The following is a 15,889-nucleotide window of genomic DNA, read 5'->3' on the forward strand; positions in this document are numbered from 1 at the left end:
ATTCCTCCAGATGTGATAGTTTGAGACCTTTATTGGAATCTGATATTAAAGTTATAGTGGTGTGTCCCTCACTGTGTCTGAGGGCAGGATGAGGAAGCGATTGTGGATGAAATGGAAAGTAGAATAAAAAATTTAGAAAGGGAAAAACTAGGGAGACTGAAGAAAAGTTGTTTATTTTTTTAAAATCCAGCATTCTGATAATGATTAACTAGGGCCAGCCAGGACCTCTGTGTTGTATATGGCTGCCCTATGCAGAGCCTGCGTGACCACACGCAGCAGCCTGAAGAGTGCTTTTTATTTGTTGATTTATTTTAAAATAAAGGAGTAGGATTATGGTGTTTTGTAAATTTAAGAGTATCAAGTCCATGTTGGAGGGAAATTTCCTTGTGGTGTTTAACTTGCTCCCCTCACCCCTGTTTCTTTAGTCCTATGCAAGATCTACTGCAGTCATGTCTATGGTTGGGTACATAATTGGCCTTGGAGATAGACATCTGGATAATGTTCTCATAGATATGACGACTGGAGAAGTTGTTCACATAGATTACAACGTTTGCTTTGAAAAAGGTAAAAGTGGACTTTTACATTTACATGAGGGTGCAATGTTTTTTTAGTGAAAGGAGAAAACATCACTATTTGTCTTTTCAAGGTAAAAGCCTTAGAGTTCCTGAGAAAGTACCTTTTCGAATGACACAAAACATCGAAACAGCACTGGGTGTAACTGGAGTAGAAGGTGTTTTCAGGCTTTCCTGTGAGCAGGTATGCTGTTTTCTCTTCTGCCTCTACCGTTTTTAGTATGCATGTTAAATGAACAAAGCGTGTGAAAGGAAAAAAGTCACACGTTGGTGAGGAAATTTGCAGTAAAACTTATTTAAAACTCTGTGAAAACAGGTTTTACACATTATGCGGCGTGGCAGAGAGACTCTGCTGACACTGCTGGAGGCCTTTGTGTACGACCCTCTGGTGGACTGGACGGCAGGAGGCGAGGCTGGCTTCGCTGGCGCTGTCTATGGCGGGGGCGGCCAGCAGGCCGAGAGCAAGCAGAGCAAGAGAGAGATGGAGCGAGAGATCACCCGCAGCCTCTTTTCTTCCAGAGTGGCTGAAATTAAGGTGAAGCCCAATGATGTAATAAGTCATCGTCATCTTTTTGTTAATAGAGTAAACATGTTCATAAAAAAGTTGAGTAAAACTGTTTCTCTACTTTTTTGGGCAAGACTGTATTGTATAATATTGAAGTGGCACTTAAATATATGGTAATTTGATGTCATCTTTTTGTAAGGCAGTTCTCCCACATAAATACATAGTTACATTCCGCACTCCTAGGAGGTGGGTTAATGATTTGAAAAATTTATAATTTAAAAAAATATGTTGAAATGTGTTTAATGATGATTGTAAATGTTCTTTAATTGGGTGGTGGCCCTCCCCAGCAGGTAGTCAGTGATGCTAATTCTTGTTCTGGGTGGCATGTTGGTAACTGCATGGTGTTATGGAATTGAGTCTGTCAGTTTATGTCTCTGTGAATTTGAACGTATTAGTTACCTTTGTACAGTGGAGGTGATGCCACATCCCTTCAGGGTTTTGTTGAGATTTAAATAGAATGTGCAAAATGTTCTTTTGACAGACATTGTTGTGTCTCACAGTTGACCCTGTAATAATCTTCCTAATCATAACAACTTTTTACAGGTGAACTGGTTTAAGAATAGGGATGAAATGCTGCTTGTGCTTCCCAAGCTGGACGGCAGCTTAGATGAATACCTAAGCTTGCAGGAGCAACTGACAGATGTGGAAAAACTACAGGGCAAACTGCTGGAGGAAATAGAGTTTCTAGAAGGAGCTGAAGGAGTGGATCATCCTTCTCACACTCTGCAACACAGGTTTAAAACAGTGATGAATTCTTATTTCTAAATATATTCCATTAAGGAGACTTTTCATATTTGTGTTAATATTTTCAATGTAGATTAGAATTATTGCAGCATCTCATGTAAATGATAAAAGCTCTCAGTGATTACAGTTTTGAAGTGTTTCTAAATAACAATTCACTTAAATTTTCTGCTTTATTTAACTCAAATGTTTGAATGATTATGGTTAGAACACTAAACTTGGAATCAGAAAACTCGGGTTTTGGTTTTCTCATTTATAGTTGTTATTTGAGTCTTTATTCATTTGTATAGTAGCAGTTATTTCATATACTTTGCTGAGTTTTTTACACATTAAATTAAATGGGGTAATCTAAGTGAATGAACCTTTACAGAGCAGGTGCCCAGTAAAGGGTAGGTGAATATGAAAGTGTCAAGCATTGCATGAGGCTCTCAGAGTACAAAGATCTATCGAGCATCAGTCTTTAAAACTTCGGTGAACTCAAAACCTGGCAGATGTTGTAGTTTTATTTTAAATGTTGCGAGCATAGTTGAGGGAATTACAAAGTCAGGAAAATCCAGGGAAGTAAGGGACACTGGAGCGGAGCCCTCCAGATTGAAAAGGAGCTTACTAGGCAGTTCAAGTATGAGCAAAGTCCAGGTTAGGAAAGTATGTAGGAGAAAGAACAGCAAGTGATCTTTTGAGCTTGTTTGTTTGTTTCCGCCGTTAGGTATTCTGAACACACCCAACTACAGACTCAGCAAAGAGCGGTTCAGGAAGCAATCCAGGTGAAGCTGAATGAATTTGAACAGTGGATAACACACTATCAGGCTGCATTCAACAATTTAGAAGCAACACAGCTTGCAAGCTTACTTCAGGAGATAAGCACACAAATGGACCTTGGTATGGGTTGACTTATTTTAGATACATATGTGAGTTTTATAGTTGTGTGCTTCTGTGTGGGGTTCTGGTTTGTGCTCCCTTCAAATGACAGCTGACTTAAAATGGTTTAATGGTGATTAATATTGTCTTTTACCAAAAGGGCCCCCAAGTTATGTGCCAGCGACAGCCTTTCTACAGAATGCTGGCCAGGCCCACTTGATTAGCCAGTGTGAGCAGCTGGAGGGGGAGGTTGGCGCTCTCCTGCAGCAGAGGCGCTCCGTGCTCCGTGGCTGTCTGGAGCAGCTCCATCACTATGCAACTGTAGCTCTGCAGTATCCGAAGGCCATATTTCAGAAACATCGAATTGAGCAGTGGAAGACCTGGATGGAAGAGCTCATCTGTAACACCACAGTAGAGCGCTGTCAAGAACTCTACAGGAAGTAAGTTGATGGCACTTACTTGTCTGTCTGTCTGTCTTTCTTTCTTTCTTTTTGTTGCCCCAGCTGCAGTGCAATGGCATCATCATAGCTCACTACAACCTCAAATGCCTGGGCTGAAGCAATCTTCCTGCCTCAGTCTCCCAGGTAGCTAGGATTACTGGGGAACACGCTACCATTCCCAGCTAATTTTTCTATTTTTTGTGGAGGTGGGGATCTCACTCACTGTGTTGCTGAGGCTGATCTCGAACACCTGGCTTCAAGCAATCTTCCTGCCTTGGCTTCCCCCAGTGCTAGGATTATAGGCATGAGCCACCACGCCCAGCCCATTTTCTTCATTTATCATTGAGAGTGGGAGCAACATTGTGTTCGATTTTGAATTACATTTGTATTTTCTTTTTGTGGAAAAAAATGGTTGATGGAATTTGAATGGAATCACTTTGGTCTTGCTTTTAAGAGGATTTGAGCTCATGTTTCCCCCTAAGACAGTATGTTTTCCCTAATTAATTGAAGTATATCCTACTGCAAGAGTGGTGGGATTGGTTTAAAGAGAGCTAGCTTCAAACATGGTTTCTGTCATTCACCAACTAGTCATCTTAGAAGGTTACTTAACCTCTTGACACTTTCTTACCTGTAGGATGGAAATAATGATTCCTGCTCTTGAAGGTTTGTCTAAGGATCAAATGCTATGTTCTTTTGTGTTTGTAAAGTGTGAACTTTATTTATAAGCAGGGAGGGGGTTACGTTATAAACAGGTGCCTCTCTCTTACCTTTATAGATACGAAATGCAGTATGCTCCCCAACCACCCCCCACAGTGTGTCAGTTCATCACTGCCACTGAGATGACCCTGCAGCGGTATGCAGCAGACATAAACAGCAGACTTATTAGACAAGTGGAACGCTTGAAGCAAGAAGCAGTCACTGTGCCTGTTTGTGAAGATCAGTTGAAAGAAATTGAACGTTGTATTAAAGTTTTCCTTCATGAGAATGGAGAAGAAGGATCTTTGAGTCTAGCAAGTGTTATTATTTCTGCTCTTTGTACCCTTACAAGGTACGTTAGCTAAACTCATATTGGACCAGTTCATTTGGTGCTTCCTTTCCTTAGTCTTGCACGGTGTTACAGCTGCTTGCTTTCTTTTCAGATTTTGAAGTATCCTCTTTTATGTGTGCATTTAACTAAGTTTCACTGTAGAGACACTTATCTCATTTAGGCGTAACCTGATGATGGAAGGTGCAGCTTCGAGTGCTGGAGAGCAGCTGGTTGATCTGACTTCCCGAGATGGAGCCTGGTTTTTGGAGGAGCTGTGCAGTATGAGTGGAAACGTCACCTGCTTGGTTCAGTTGCTGAAGCAGTGCCACCTGGTGCCACAGGACCTAGACATCCCCAACCCCATGGAAGCATCTGAGGCAGTTCACTTAGCCAATGGAGTATACACCTCACTTCAGGTGAACACTTCTAGTTTATCCTAAATTGTATAAGTTTGTTTTAGATACTGAATATTGTCTTTTTCATCCAGAAAAGTCCAGAAAAGCAATTGAACTTTCCCCTTTGGATGCTACTTAAGCAATCATTTAAAATAAAGATATTCAGTGTGAGGCTTATAGCCATATGTTGGTTACAGTTCTGTAAGTTTGTTCTTATTGGCTTCAAGTCTCCAAATGTGTAACTCAGCTAAATTCGGAAATCATTAAAATATGCTTTTCACATACTTATAGGAATTGAATTCAAATTTCCGGCAAATCATATTTCCAGAAGCACTTAGATGTTTAATGAAAGGGGAATACACGTTAGAAAGTATGCTTCATGAACTGGATAATCTTATTGAGCAGACGACTGATGGCATTCCCCTGCAGACTCTAGTTGAATCTCTTCAAGCCTATTTAAGAAATGCAGCCATGGGACTCGAAGAAGAAACGCATGCTCATTACATCGATGTTGCCAGGCAAGTGAAGGCTAGCTGTGCCCTGTTTCCTTGTGAAAGAAATGGGGCGGCCAGATAAAGGGATTCTGAGCTCTTACTGTACTCTAAGTTTACTTGTAATTTTTAAAGTAGGTATGATTACTTATAAATACTCATGCATGTATCTTTTAAAAAAAGATTTTTTTTTTATTTTGAAATAACTACAGAGTCATAGAAGATGTTAAAAAAAGAAAAGTATAGGAAGGTATTATACAGCCCTCACCCAATGTTAGTATGTGAGAAAGTAGAATAGTATAATGAATCCTGATTTTACCACCTTCAGCAATTGTCTGCACCTGGTCAACCTGGCTTAACTTGTACTACCTCGGTTATTTTAGAGCAAATATGTTTTCTTTTTAAATAATACAGGAAATAGATATTTGTCTTGACTGTGGTGCATTATTTCACAAAAAAAGGTAGCAGTAAATAATTCCTTAATGTCAGTTATCCTGCATTCAGAAATTTCCTATTTTCTCAGGTTTCTTTGTAGTTGTTACATTCATATAATAGGAAAAAGAATAATTATTAATAGCATAAGCAAAAATAAGCTAAATAGTGGTTTAGATTATTCACTTAACAGCTTTATCCTATAATTTCTAGCAATATTTAACAAGTTAAATGCTAGATCTAAATCCGTTTTTTTTTTTTTTCCTTTTCTTCTTTAGACAGAGTTTCGCTCTGTTGCCCAGGCTAGAGTGCCGTTGCGTCAGCCTAGCTCACAGCAACCTCAAACTCCTGGGCTTAAGCTAAATACCTTTCTTTCACACTAAATTTCAGACCTCATTTTATCTTCTCTTAATGTCTTATCGAGGTTCCTTTTACCCTCCTAGGGAAGAATGTTTAATGTGTGCTTTGGGTGACAAGCTTGGTGCCTGGTTCCATGGCAGCCATCTGTGCCTTGTTTCAGAGAAACGTTTTTGATAATCTCAAAAAATTTCATATCATCTTTACAGCTCTTTTTTCATTAGAGATTTCTCTGGTAGCTTAACATTTTTAATTGTCCTAAAAATTCTTAAAAGTTCCAGCAATATGGAATGATTTCTGTATGTGTCTGTGATAAAGTTGATATCCCAGTTAATCTTAGTTTTATTGAAAGTAATTATAAATACTAGAAATTGTATTTTGGCTTTGGCTATAAAATGTTTAGAAATAGTGCCTGGATACATAAGCACTATATAAGTCTTAAGTTAATGGTAATGTGAGGAGTGAATTTCTGAAGTCCTTACATTCAAAATGTGCATAAACCAAAACTGAGCGTGCCAAAAATAGCAGGCATTTCAGTACATAGTTGGCTCTACCATGTGGAAGTAGTGCGAACATAGCTTATAATTTGCTAGGTCCACCCGCTTTAGAATTCTGTATTTCCTGACATGTTTCAGTATGGAGTTTATCTTGTTTCATATTCTATGTGTAAAGTGAGACTAATATTTAATGTAGTAATTTTTAAATTGTCATAATTCAAGTTTGCATAAAACTTAATCACATGGACAGTTGCTAATACTGAATTAGAATGAATGACTTCATATTATGATTGACATTGAATACCATTTCATCATAACATTCCTTCCTTAATGCCAAAAGACTAGACTTAGGCATTTTCTAGACTTTGCATACTAGCTGTGAGACTTAGTGACCCAAAATGCATTACTCTGCAGTAAGGGTTTTAACTCCTTTTATTTTCCCATAGAATGCTGCATGCTCAATATGGTGAATTAATCCAACCAAGAAATGGTTCAGTTGATGAAACACCAAAAATGTCAGCTGGCCAGATGCTTTTGGTAGCATTTGATGGCATGTTTGCCCAAGTTGAAACTGCTTTTGGCTTATTAGTTGAAAAGGTAAATATTGACTTGATTTTAAGAATAATGCAAGTACAGTAAAGTAGTTGTTCAGTGTGTGAAAAGTAGAGAAATGAACTTTCTTTTCTTTCATTTACATAGTTAAACAAAATGGAAATTCCTATAGCTTGGCGAAAGATTGACATCATAAGGGAAGCCAGGAGCACCCAAGTTAATTTTTTTGATGATGATAATCACCGACAGGTGCTGGAAGAGATTTTCTTCCTAAAAAGACTACAGACGATTAAGGAGTTCTTCAGGCTCTGTGGTACCTTTTCTAAAACATTGTCAGGTAATATTCTACCTTTAAACATGGTGGGTTTGTTTATGTAGTGCCTATGGAAGGGGCCAGGGCAGAGTAGGCTTAATTTAATTATAAATTCATAAAATCTTAAGTGCTTTAAAAGCTGTACATTATTTTTGTATGAAATACTTTAAGGAAATTTTTTTTTTTTTTTTTTTTTTTTTTTAGGATCAAGTTCACTTGAAGATCAGAATTCTGTGAATGGGCCTGTACAGATTGTCAATGTGAAAACCCTTTTTAGAAACTCCTGTTTCAGTGAAGACCAAATGGCCAAACCCATCAAGGCATTCACAGCTGATTTTGTGAGGCAGCTCTTGATAGGACTGCCGAACCAAGCCCTTGGACTCACGCTGTGCAGCTTTATCAGTGCTCTGGGTGTAGACATCATTGCTCAAGTGGAGGCAAAGGACTTTGGTGCCGAAAGCAAAGTTTCTGTCGATGATCTCTGTAAGAAAGCAGTGGAGCACAACATCCAGGTCGGGAAGTTCTCCCAACTGGTCATGAACAGGGCAACAGTGTTGGCGAGTTCTTATGACACTGCCTGGAAGAAGCATGACTTGGTGCGAAGGCTAGAAACCAGCATTTCTTCTTGTAAGACAAGCCTGCAGCGGGTTCAGTTGCATATTGCCATGTTTCAGGTAAGGCTTTCTCTTTGTAATGTGTTTTTCCTGAACCTAGGAAACTTGAAAAACTGGGGGAATTAATATAAAACAATACAAAGAAGAGAAATTTTAAAACTGCCTGAATCCTGCAAACCCACCTTTATTTAGCATTTTGATGATTTCTTTCCACTGATCTGTATTTATTTCTCTTTTATATAGTTGAGATCATTTCATGTTTACACTTTGTCCTTTGAATCTGTTTCCATATTGGCTGTATGATAAGCATTATCTGTGTTATTAAGTATTGTTTAGAATTATAAATTTTTGATTTTATTTTGTTTTTTTGAGACAGAGTCTCACTCTGTTGCCCAGGCTGGAATACAATGGTCTTATCATAGCTCACCGCAACCCTGAACTCCTGAGCTCAAGCGATCTTCCTGCCTCAGCCTCCTGAGCAGCTGGGACTATAGGCACACACCACCAAGCCTGGCTAATTTTTCTATTTTTTGTAGAGATAGGGTCTCACTCTTATTCAGGTTGGTCTCAAACTCATGACCTCAAACAATCCTCCCACCCTGGCTTACCAAAGTGCTAGGATTATAGGCGTGAGTCACTGTGCCTGGCCTATAAATATAGTTTTCAGTGGTTGAATTTGTTATGTAGATATACTTTTTATATTTTGAACATTAAATTAAGATTATTTCTAAAGTAATTTCTATTTCCCTGGTGCTCTACTGATGTGATAAATAGCTTTGGGCATAAATCTGGCTTCATTTTGGGAACTGTTTTTAGAAGCTTTTTTGTCCTTGATTATTTAGGGGCAGTGTGACAGCACAGGCTTTAGGGTGAGATGGATTTGGATTCAAATCAGACTTAGGTGTATAAACTTAAACTTACCTAAGCGCCGATTTCTTTTTTATTTTAACTGTAGAATGGGGACAATACCTCCCTCATAGGATGACAACTGTGAAGGCTGAATATGGTGATCTATGTAAGAGGCGAAGCACGGTATACATCATTGTAGCTATTTTTCTTTCTTTTAATTTTTTTCTCTTTTTTATTTTTATTTTTTGAGACAGAGTCTCCCTCTATTGCCTGAGCTAGAGAATAGTGGCATCATCAGAGCTCACTGCAACCCCAAACTCCTGGGCTTGAGTGGTCCCCCTATCTCAGCCTCCCAAGTAGCTGGACTACAGGTGCACGCCACCACACCTGGCCAATCTTTCTATTTTTTTGTAGAGACAGGGTCTCGCTGTTGTTCAGGCTGGTCTCGAGCTCCTGGCCTGCAGCTGTCATCTCGCCTCAGCCTCCAAGAGTGCTAGGGTTACAGGCATGAGCCACTAAACCCAACAGTGGCTGTTTTTGTTATTTCTTCTTTTTCTAATATAGGCTTCACTATTGTGAGTAGCGTCAAAGAAGCTGTAATGCATGGCATAATTGGGGAACTGCATTTTCTGGAATTTGCTTTGGCACAAACAGTGGTTACTTTGTGTCATTTATATTGAAGCTGCTTCCCAATAGTGAAAGTGTTGGAATCAGTGTATCTCTTTCTCTTTGCAGTTTTATAGTTAGCTGTTTTCTCACCCCAGAAATTAAAGAAAAGTAATTTAATCACACTTCTAAAACTCCATTTGTTATATATTAATAGTCCTACTTATAGCACATTGGAGGGGGGTGGGTACATTTTACTATTTCGAAAAATGTTCAATGCTATCAAGTTTCATACATTTTTCAGTTCATTACCTTAAAAATTCACAGTCTTATGGAAAACATGGTAAAGTCCCTTTCAGATTTTCTATCTGAACACATTTTAAGCTCTAAGTACAATATATTAACTTTTAAATTGTAGCCCAAATGTCCCTCGGAACTTTCTGGGGTCACCTTTACAACATACAAACTGGCTCGATCCTCTCAACAGTTGCCTGCCCCTTTTTGTCACTTTCAGGTTCTGTGTTTGGAGAGTTCTTTCTTCTGTGACTGCTGCCATTGCGTTTCTCAGTCTCCTCAGCCTCTGTGCTGGACAGCACCACCCCTGAAGCCTGCTCTGTCCTCCTAACTAGAGATTGTCTTTGAGGGATTGTGTACTAGACTTTTACATAGACTACTGAACATCTTCAGAATTACTGCTTAAATGTTGCATGTTATTGATCCAAGAAATTGGTCAGTCATTCTCTACCTCAGGAACGTTTTTCACCTCAGTGTGATTCTTTTGTGGAGTTCTTCTGTTACTCCTCCCCACTCGCCTGCAGCCTGCTGCAGCTCACCTCCCCCCCCCCACCCCCCATTGCCGCAGCTGACTTGCACTTCCCCTAGTCCTGACTTGCACCTCTGTTCCCTTATTCATCTAGAGGCCTTTTCCTGCTGATTTTATTACATTTCTTTTTCTGTGAACAGTGGCAACATGAAGATCTGCTTATCAACAGACCACAAGCCATGTCAGTAACACCTCCCCCTCGGTCTGCTATACTGACCAGCATGAAAAAGAAACTACATACTCTGAGCCAAATTGAAACTTCGATTGCAACAGTTCAGGTGTGTTTTGTCAAATCTTCCTTTCGGCACATCTTGCTTTTAGAAATAACTTACACTATGATTGTTAGTGGTTTGTTGTTTAGTATATTTGTATTTGTCCTTGGCTTCTAAGCCAGAGGACCATAATCCCTTTTCATTTATGTTTTTATTTCTTGCCCTCCAAGGTAACCGAATCTTACAGTAACAGTTATACTTTGAACCAGGAGTAGAAACATACTAATTATTTCAAGATTTTTAAAGAATTTGATAATTATATTATGTGTTACTACATTAAGGGAAGCTTGGTGATTGAAAAAAACTTTGAATACTTAATTTGTTTTCTGAAATGTATGCAAGTGGTTCTATCTGGTTAATAATACCTAAGAAGCTTGGGCGCTTCTTACATCTATTGTGTAGATAATGGAATTTTGTGATGTCTGAGGCAGCAGAATATTTTTCCAAGCTATTATTACTGACTGGATTAATAGTAGAGTAAAATTAAGTGTAATTACTTCTGTAATATTTTAAAATTTTGTAACGTAACTTTTCTGGAGCTCATTTCTTTGAAGATTGAAATAAGCTTTCTGTACAGTGTATTAGTCATAGAAAAGACATGTTCATAATTTATAAAAATGAAAGAATGAACTCTTGCCCTTTCTTTGTGATTTTAGAGGTATGTGCATGTGAGAATAAGAATGCCGCCACCTGAAATTTTGAATAAATAATGAAATAGTTTTGTTATATAAAACTTTCTTTGTCATGATAATATGGATGGATTGTTACCATTATTTATAAATTTAGGGATGTGTGGAAATCTGATTTTTATCTCTCACAGTCAAAAGTATAAATGGATTTTCTTATAGATAGCATATATAGCTCAGTAAGAATTTGGTGCAGCAGCTGTTTTGTTTTGTTTAAAGACCATTTTATTTAAAAATGAAGGTGAAACTTCCCCTGCAAATTTTAAGACGATAAACTGAAAGCCAGTTCTTATCTCCTCAAATGTGTTTGACCTGAATGAAATATTCAAAATGAACTTAAGGTTAATTCCAAAAGGTGACTGTTAAAGACGTTTTCTAAATTATGTATACTCACCCCACTTGTTTTGCATCTCTTGTATTATATAAAATACTTGACACATAGGAAGTGAAGAATGTCATAAACATTCACCAAGATTCTCTTGGCTTTTATAGGAGAAACTAGCAGCCCTTGAAGCAAGTATTGAGCAGCGACTCAAGTGGGCAGGTGGTGCTAACCCCGCACTGGCACCGGTACTACAAGATTTTGAAGCAACAATAGCCGAAAGAAGAAATCTTGTCCTCAAAGAGAGCCAAAGAGCAAGCCAGGTATTGTGACTCAGGTGCACCATCTTTGTATTCAGTTACAGGATTATATAACGTATAGAAAGTTATGTGTGGGATAACCAAGGGAGCTTAAGAGCCCGTGCTCCAGTTAACAGCCTGGGAGGAGGGTCTGGTGAGACTTTCAGGGCTTCCCTTTAGGCCAGGGTCACAGCCGTTTAGTTTGGTGGGCCTTACTCCCTCTTGAATAGTTTTTTTCCCACATGACAATAAAATGTCTTATGACCTTGGGCTCTACTAGAGGTTGTCGATTAACTTTGTTGTGATGGGAGGAGGGGACCAAAAAAACTATTATGGAAATTTTCAACCAGGTATAAAATTAGACTAATAAAATGATACCCATCCCTCATAATACCCATCACTAAAATTTAACAATTATCAACTTAAGTCCTGTATTATTTTATCCATACTCCCTATTCCTCCTTTCTATCCCATACTTAAAAGGAATCCCAAATATTTTATATGTAAATACTTCAGTATGTGCCTATTAGGATAAGAACAATTTAAGAACATAACCACAATATTATTAATTATACCTTTTAAAAATGTGCTTAGTATTGGCAAATATCCAGTTAGTATTTTGTGGTCTTTCTTATAAAGTTAGTTAGGAATAGAAGCAGAAGGGGAATATTCCGGCAGAAATGTTCTCTGAAATTTGGATGTAACAAATTGCAGCTGAATATGACAACCATTTATGGAGTAAATTTTTTCTGTAAAAACGGTCACATTGAAGATACATTTACCTAATTGTTCTTAGGTGATTTTGGCCAATTCAGACCTAAAAGTATCAGCATAAATTAAAATGTACGGTTACTTCTAACAGCCTTTATGAGGATTTGGTTTATTGCCTAAAAGAGTCATACATTTTCAGGACCAACTCTGGTCCTCAATTCTGGAAGTGAGAAGGCAGTATTTTATCATGTCATGAATTGCTTTTCTCCCCTCACTGTGGTGGTTCTGTTTCCCTCTTCACAGGTTACTTTTCTGTGCAGCAATATCATTCATTTTGAAAGTTTACGAACAAGAACTGCAGAAGCCTTAAACCTGGATGCTGCATTATTTGAACTAATCAAACGGTGTCAGCAAATGTGTTCATTTGCATCACAGTTTAACAGCTCAGTGTCTGAGTTAGAGCTTCGTTTATTACAGAGAGTGGTGAGTCTTGCATTGTGGTGGGAGTGGAGAGACTGTGATTAAAAATAAGGCCAATGTTATGTGATCAAAATCAGTTTAATATATTCACTCAGTTTACATTTATTGGGCATGCACTGTATGTAAGAGGTTGTTATGAGGGGCACAATAGTGACTAAATCTTTCTCTTAGCTTTCAAGGAACTTATTTATTTAATAATATAACAAATGAAACAGAGGAAAGAATTCTCAGTCACAATCAAAGTACTATAGAAGTTCAGAAGGGAGGAGAAAGACAAGTGTGTAGCAATGAGTGTAGATGCACTGAAGATAGTGGAAGAGCTAGTGGAAGGTGAATGCTGGAAAGGTCAATGAAGTTGAGAAATGGCAAGTGGATGAGTATGGCGTTTATATTTTGTGGAAGGGCTGTAGGCTGTGTATAGCTCTGGTTTCATTTCTAAGAGTTATTTAGAGTGAGTTTGGGGACCTGGATGCCAGTCATCTTTGTCATGCCAAATGTATTTCTTGAGTCTTAAACTTTAAGCATTCTATCCTATATAACTGTGCAGAAAAGTTGAAAATCTTAATCTGTATTTCACAGATTATTGAAATTAGTACTATTTTGTAGGTAATTAATTCACGGCTCAGCAACTGAGGTTCTCTTTGTGTCAGCTTGAATTACTGCTATCTTTTAATAATGACGATGAAGAAAGGACTCATATTACTTCAGCTGATACTTAAAGTCAAACAAATCTTTGTTCTGTTTAGGACACTGGTCTTGAACATCCTATTGGCAGCTCTGAATGGCTTTTGTCAGCACACAAACAGTTGACCCAGGATATGTCTTCTCAGAGGGCAATTCAGACAGAGAAAGAGCAACAGATTGAAACGGTCTGTGAAACAATTCAGAATCTGGTGGATAATATAAAGACTGTGCTGACTGGTCATAACCGACAGCTAGGAGATGTCAAACATCTCCTAAAAGCAATGGCCAAGGTAAGACTAATACTACTGACATATATTTACTCCCCCTCTTTTATAAAATTACAAGTAGTTTTATTTATGGAAAAATAGTGACATTTTAGAAAGAAAAACAATTTCTCATTACATTTTCTGATTTGTAACTGAGTTAATTTGTTTTCATCAATTATTTTTTTAAGGAGGTAGTAGTATTTTGAATTTCAGACATAAAGAAATTGAGGCTTAAAGAAATTGATTCATGGCTGGGCGAGGTAGCTCATGCCTGTAATCCTAGCACTCTGGGAGGCCGAAGCAGGAGGATCGTTGGAGCTCAGGAGCTCAGGAGTTCGAGACCAGTCTGAACAAGAACGAGACTCCATCTCTACTAAAAATAGAAAGAAATTAGCTGGACAACTAAAAATATGTAGAAAAAATTAGCTGGGCATGGTGGCGCATGCCTGTAGTCCCAGCTTCTTGGGAGGTTGAGGCAGAAGGATCACTTAAGGCCAGGAGTTTGAGGTTGCTATGAGCTAGACTGACGCCATGGCACTCTAGCCCATGCAACAGAGTGAGACTCTGTCTCCAAAAAAAAAAAAAAAAAAAAAAAAAGAAGAAGAAAGAAAGAAATTGATTCACTCAGTGTCATATAGCTTGTAATAGAACTGAGATTTGAATCTACTCTGAATGTTTAGATCTCTAACCTCCAACCTTTCTTCTCCCCACCTATGCCTCCAAACCCATGTAGTTTGCCTCCAAAATGAATGAAATACTGTCTCTTCCATCCAGTATCCTACATAATCTAGTTAGTAAGGAAACTGCGCCTCTAGAGAAGGCTAATTACAGAACAGTAAATAATTTAATTTTAGGATTTATTTTTACTTGAGGTATTTTTGGTTTTGTTTTGTTTGTTTGTTTTTTTTCAAGACAGGGTCTTATTCTGTTGCCTAGGCTGGAGTGCAGTGGTGTGATCATAACTCACTGTACCTCAGTATAACCTCAAACTCCTGGGCTCAAGCAATCATCTCACCTCAGCCTCCCAAGTAGGTGGGACTACAGGTGCATGCCACCATACCCAGCTAACTTTTGAATTTTTTGTAGAGACGGGGGTCTCCCTATATTGCCCAGTCTGGTCATGAACTCTTGGCCCGCCCCGGCCTCTTACAGTGCTGGGATTACAGGTGTGAGCCACCATACCCCGCCTACTTTGAGTTTTTAATTGGTGGTGGAAGCAAAGTTTCTGTAGAAAAAAAATTGAACTGTAATAAATAGATTAAACACACTGATATTTGAAACATATATTACCTCTTAATTAGCAGGCAACTGGAGTATAATTGCTGAAACAAAAACCATTTTTCTTAATCATTAATATATTGATTCTAGGATGAAGAAGCTGCTGTGGCAGATGGTGAAGATGTTCCCTATGAGAACAGTGTTAGGCAGTTTTTGGGTGAATATAAATCATGGCAAGACAATATTCAGACAGTTCTGTTTACATTAGTCCAGGCTATGGGTCAAGTTCGAAGTCAAGAACATGTTGAAATGCTCCAGGAAATCACTCCCACCTTGAAAGAACTGAAAACACAAAGTCAGAGGTAAGAAAGCCTTCTGGCCAAAATTTACAAAATATAAGCAAAACATCTGGTATAGTAAGTTTGTCTTTCTTGATTTAAAATTTCTCAGTTTTGTTCATACTTTTATAAGTTGTTATCTGGTAAAGCATTTCATACATAAGCCATTTTGTTTTATATTTCAGTATCTATAATAATTTAGTGAGTTTTGCATCACCCTTAGTCACTGATGCAACAAATGAATGTTCGAGTCCAACGTCATCTGCTACTTACCAGCCATCCTTTGCTGCAGGTATGAGAAGAACCTGAGTCTTGATCTTTTAATAATCTACGCATAGATGCCAAGATGTTTAATTATATATAAGTGTTTAATATTAAACACTTAAACCCTGTCATACTAGAATCTCAAACTGAACAGATTTTAGCTTATTTTAAAAAAATATTTGTGTGAGTAAAAATGCCTTGTATTCAAATACTGTTT

General features: G+C 38.1%; 1 protein-coding gene across 1 annotated transcript in view; it reads left to right on the forward strand.

Annotated features, from left to right (window-relative positions):
* SMG1 (SMG1 nonsense mediated mRNA decay associated PI3K related kinase) overlaps positions 1-15,889 on the forward strand; it is a 96,899-nt gene that overhangs the window by 76,150 nt on the left and 4,860 nt on the right. The window contains exons 43-60 of the mRNA XM_069486880.1: positions 426-564; positions 647-756; positions 889-1,107; positions 1,681-1,871; positions 2,585-2,757; positions 2,897-3,176; positions 3,952-4,224; positions 4,385-4,619; positions 4,890-5,116; positions 6,822-6,972; positions 7,075-7,264; positions 7,445-7,914; positions 10,273-10,410; positions 11,583-11,735; positions 12,726-12,905; positions 13,649-13,876; positions 15,221-15,432; positions 15,594-15,700. Coding sequence (XP_069342981.1) covers positions 426-564; positions 647-756; positions 889-1,107; positions 1,681-1,871; positions 2,585-2,757; positions 2,897-3,176; positions 3,952-4,224; positions 4,385-4,619; positions 4,890-5,116; positions 6,822-6,972; positions 7,075-7,264; positions 7,445-7,914; positions 10,273-10,410; positions 11,583-11,735; positions 12,726-12,905; positions 13,649-13,876; positions 15,221-15,432; positions 15,594-15,700 — 3,676 coding nt within the window. The remainder of the gene's footprint in view (positions 1-425; positions 565-646; positions 757-888; positions 1,108-1,680; positions 1,872-2,584; positions 2,758-2,896; positions 3,177-3,951; positions 4,225-4,384; positions 4,620-4,889; positions 5,117-6,821; positions 6,973-7,074; positions 7,265-7,444; positions 7,915-10,272; positions 10,411-11,582; positions 11,736-12,725; positions 12,906-13,648; positions 13,877-15,220; positions 15,433-15,593; positions 15,701-15,889) is intronic.

The sequence above is a fragment of the Eulemur rufifrons genome, chromosome 14 (genome assembly GCF_041146395.1).
Source record: "Eulemur rufifrons isolate Redbay chromosome 14, OSU_ERuf_1, whole genome shotgun sequence".
Lineage (NCBI taxonomy): Eukaryota > Metazoa > Chordata > Mammalia > Primates > Lemuridae > Eulemur > Eulemur rufifrons.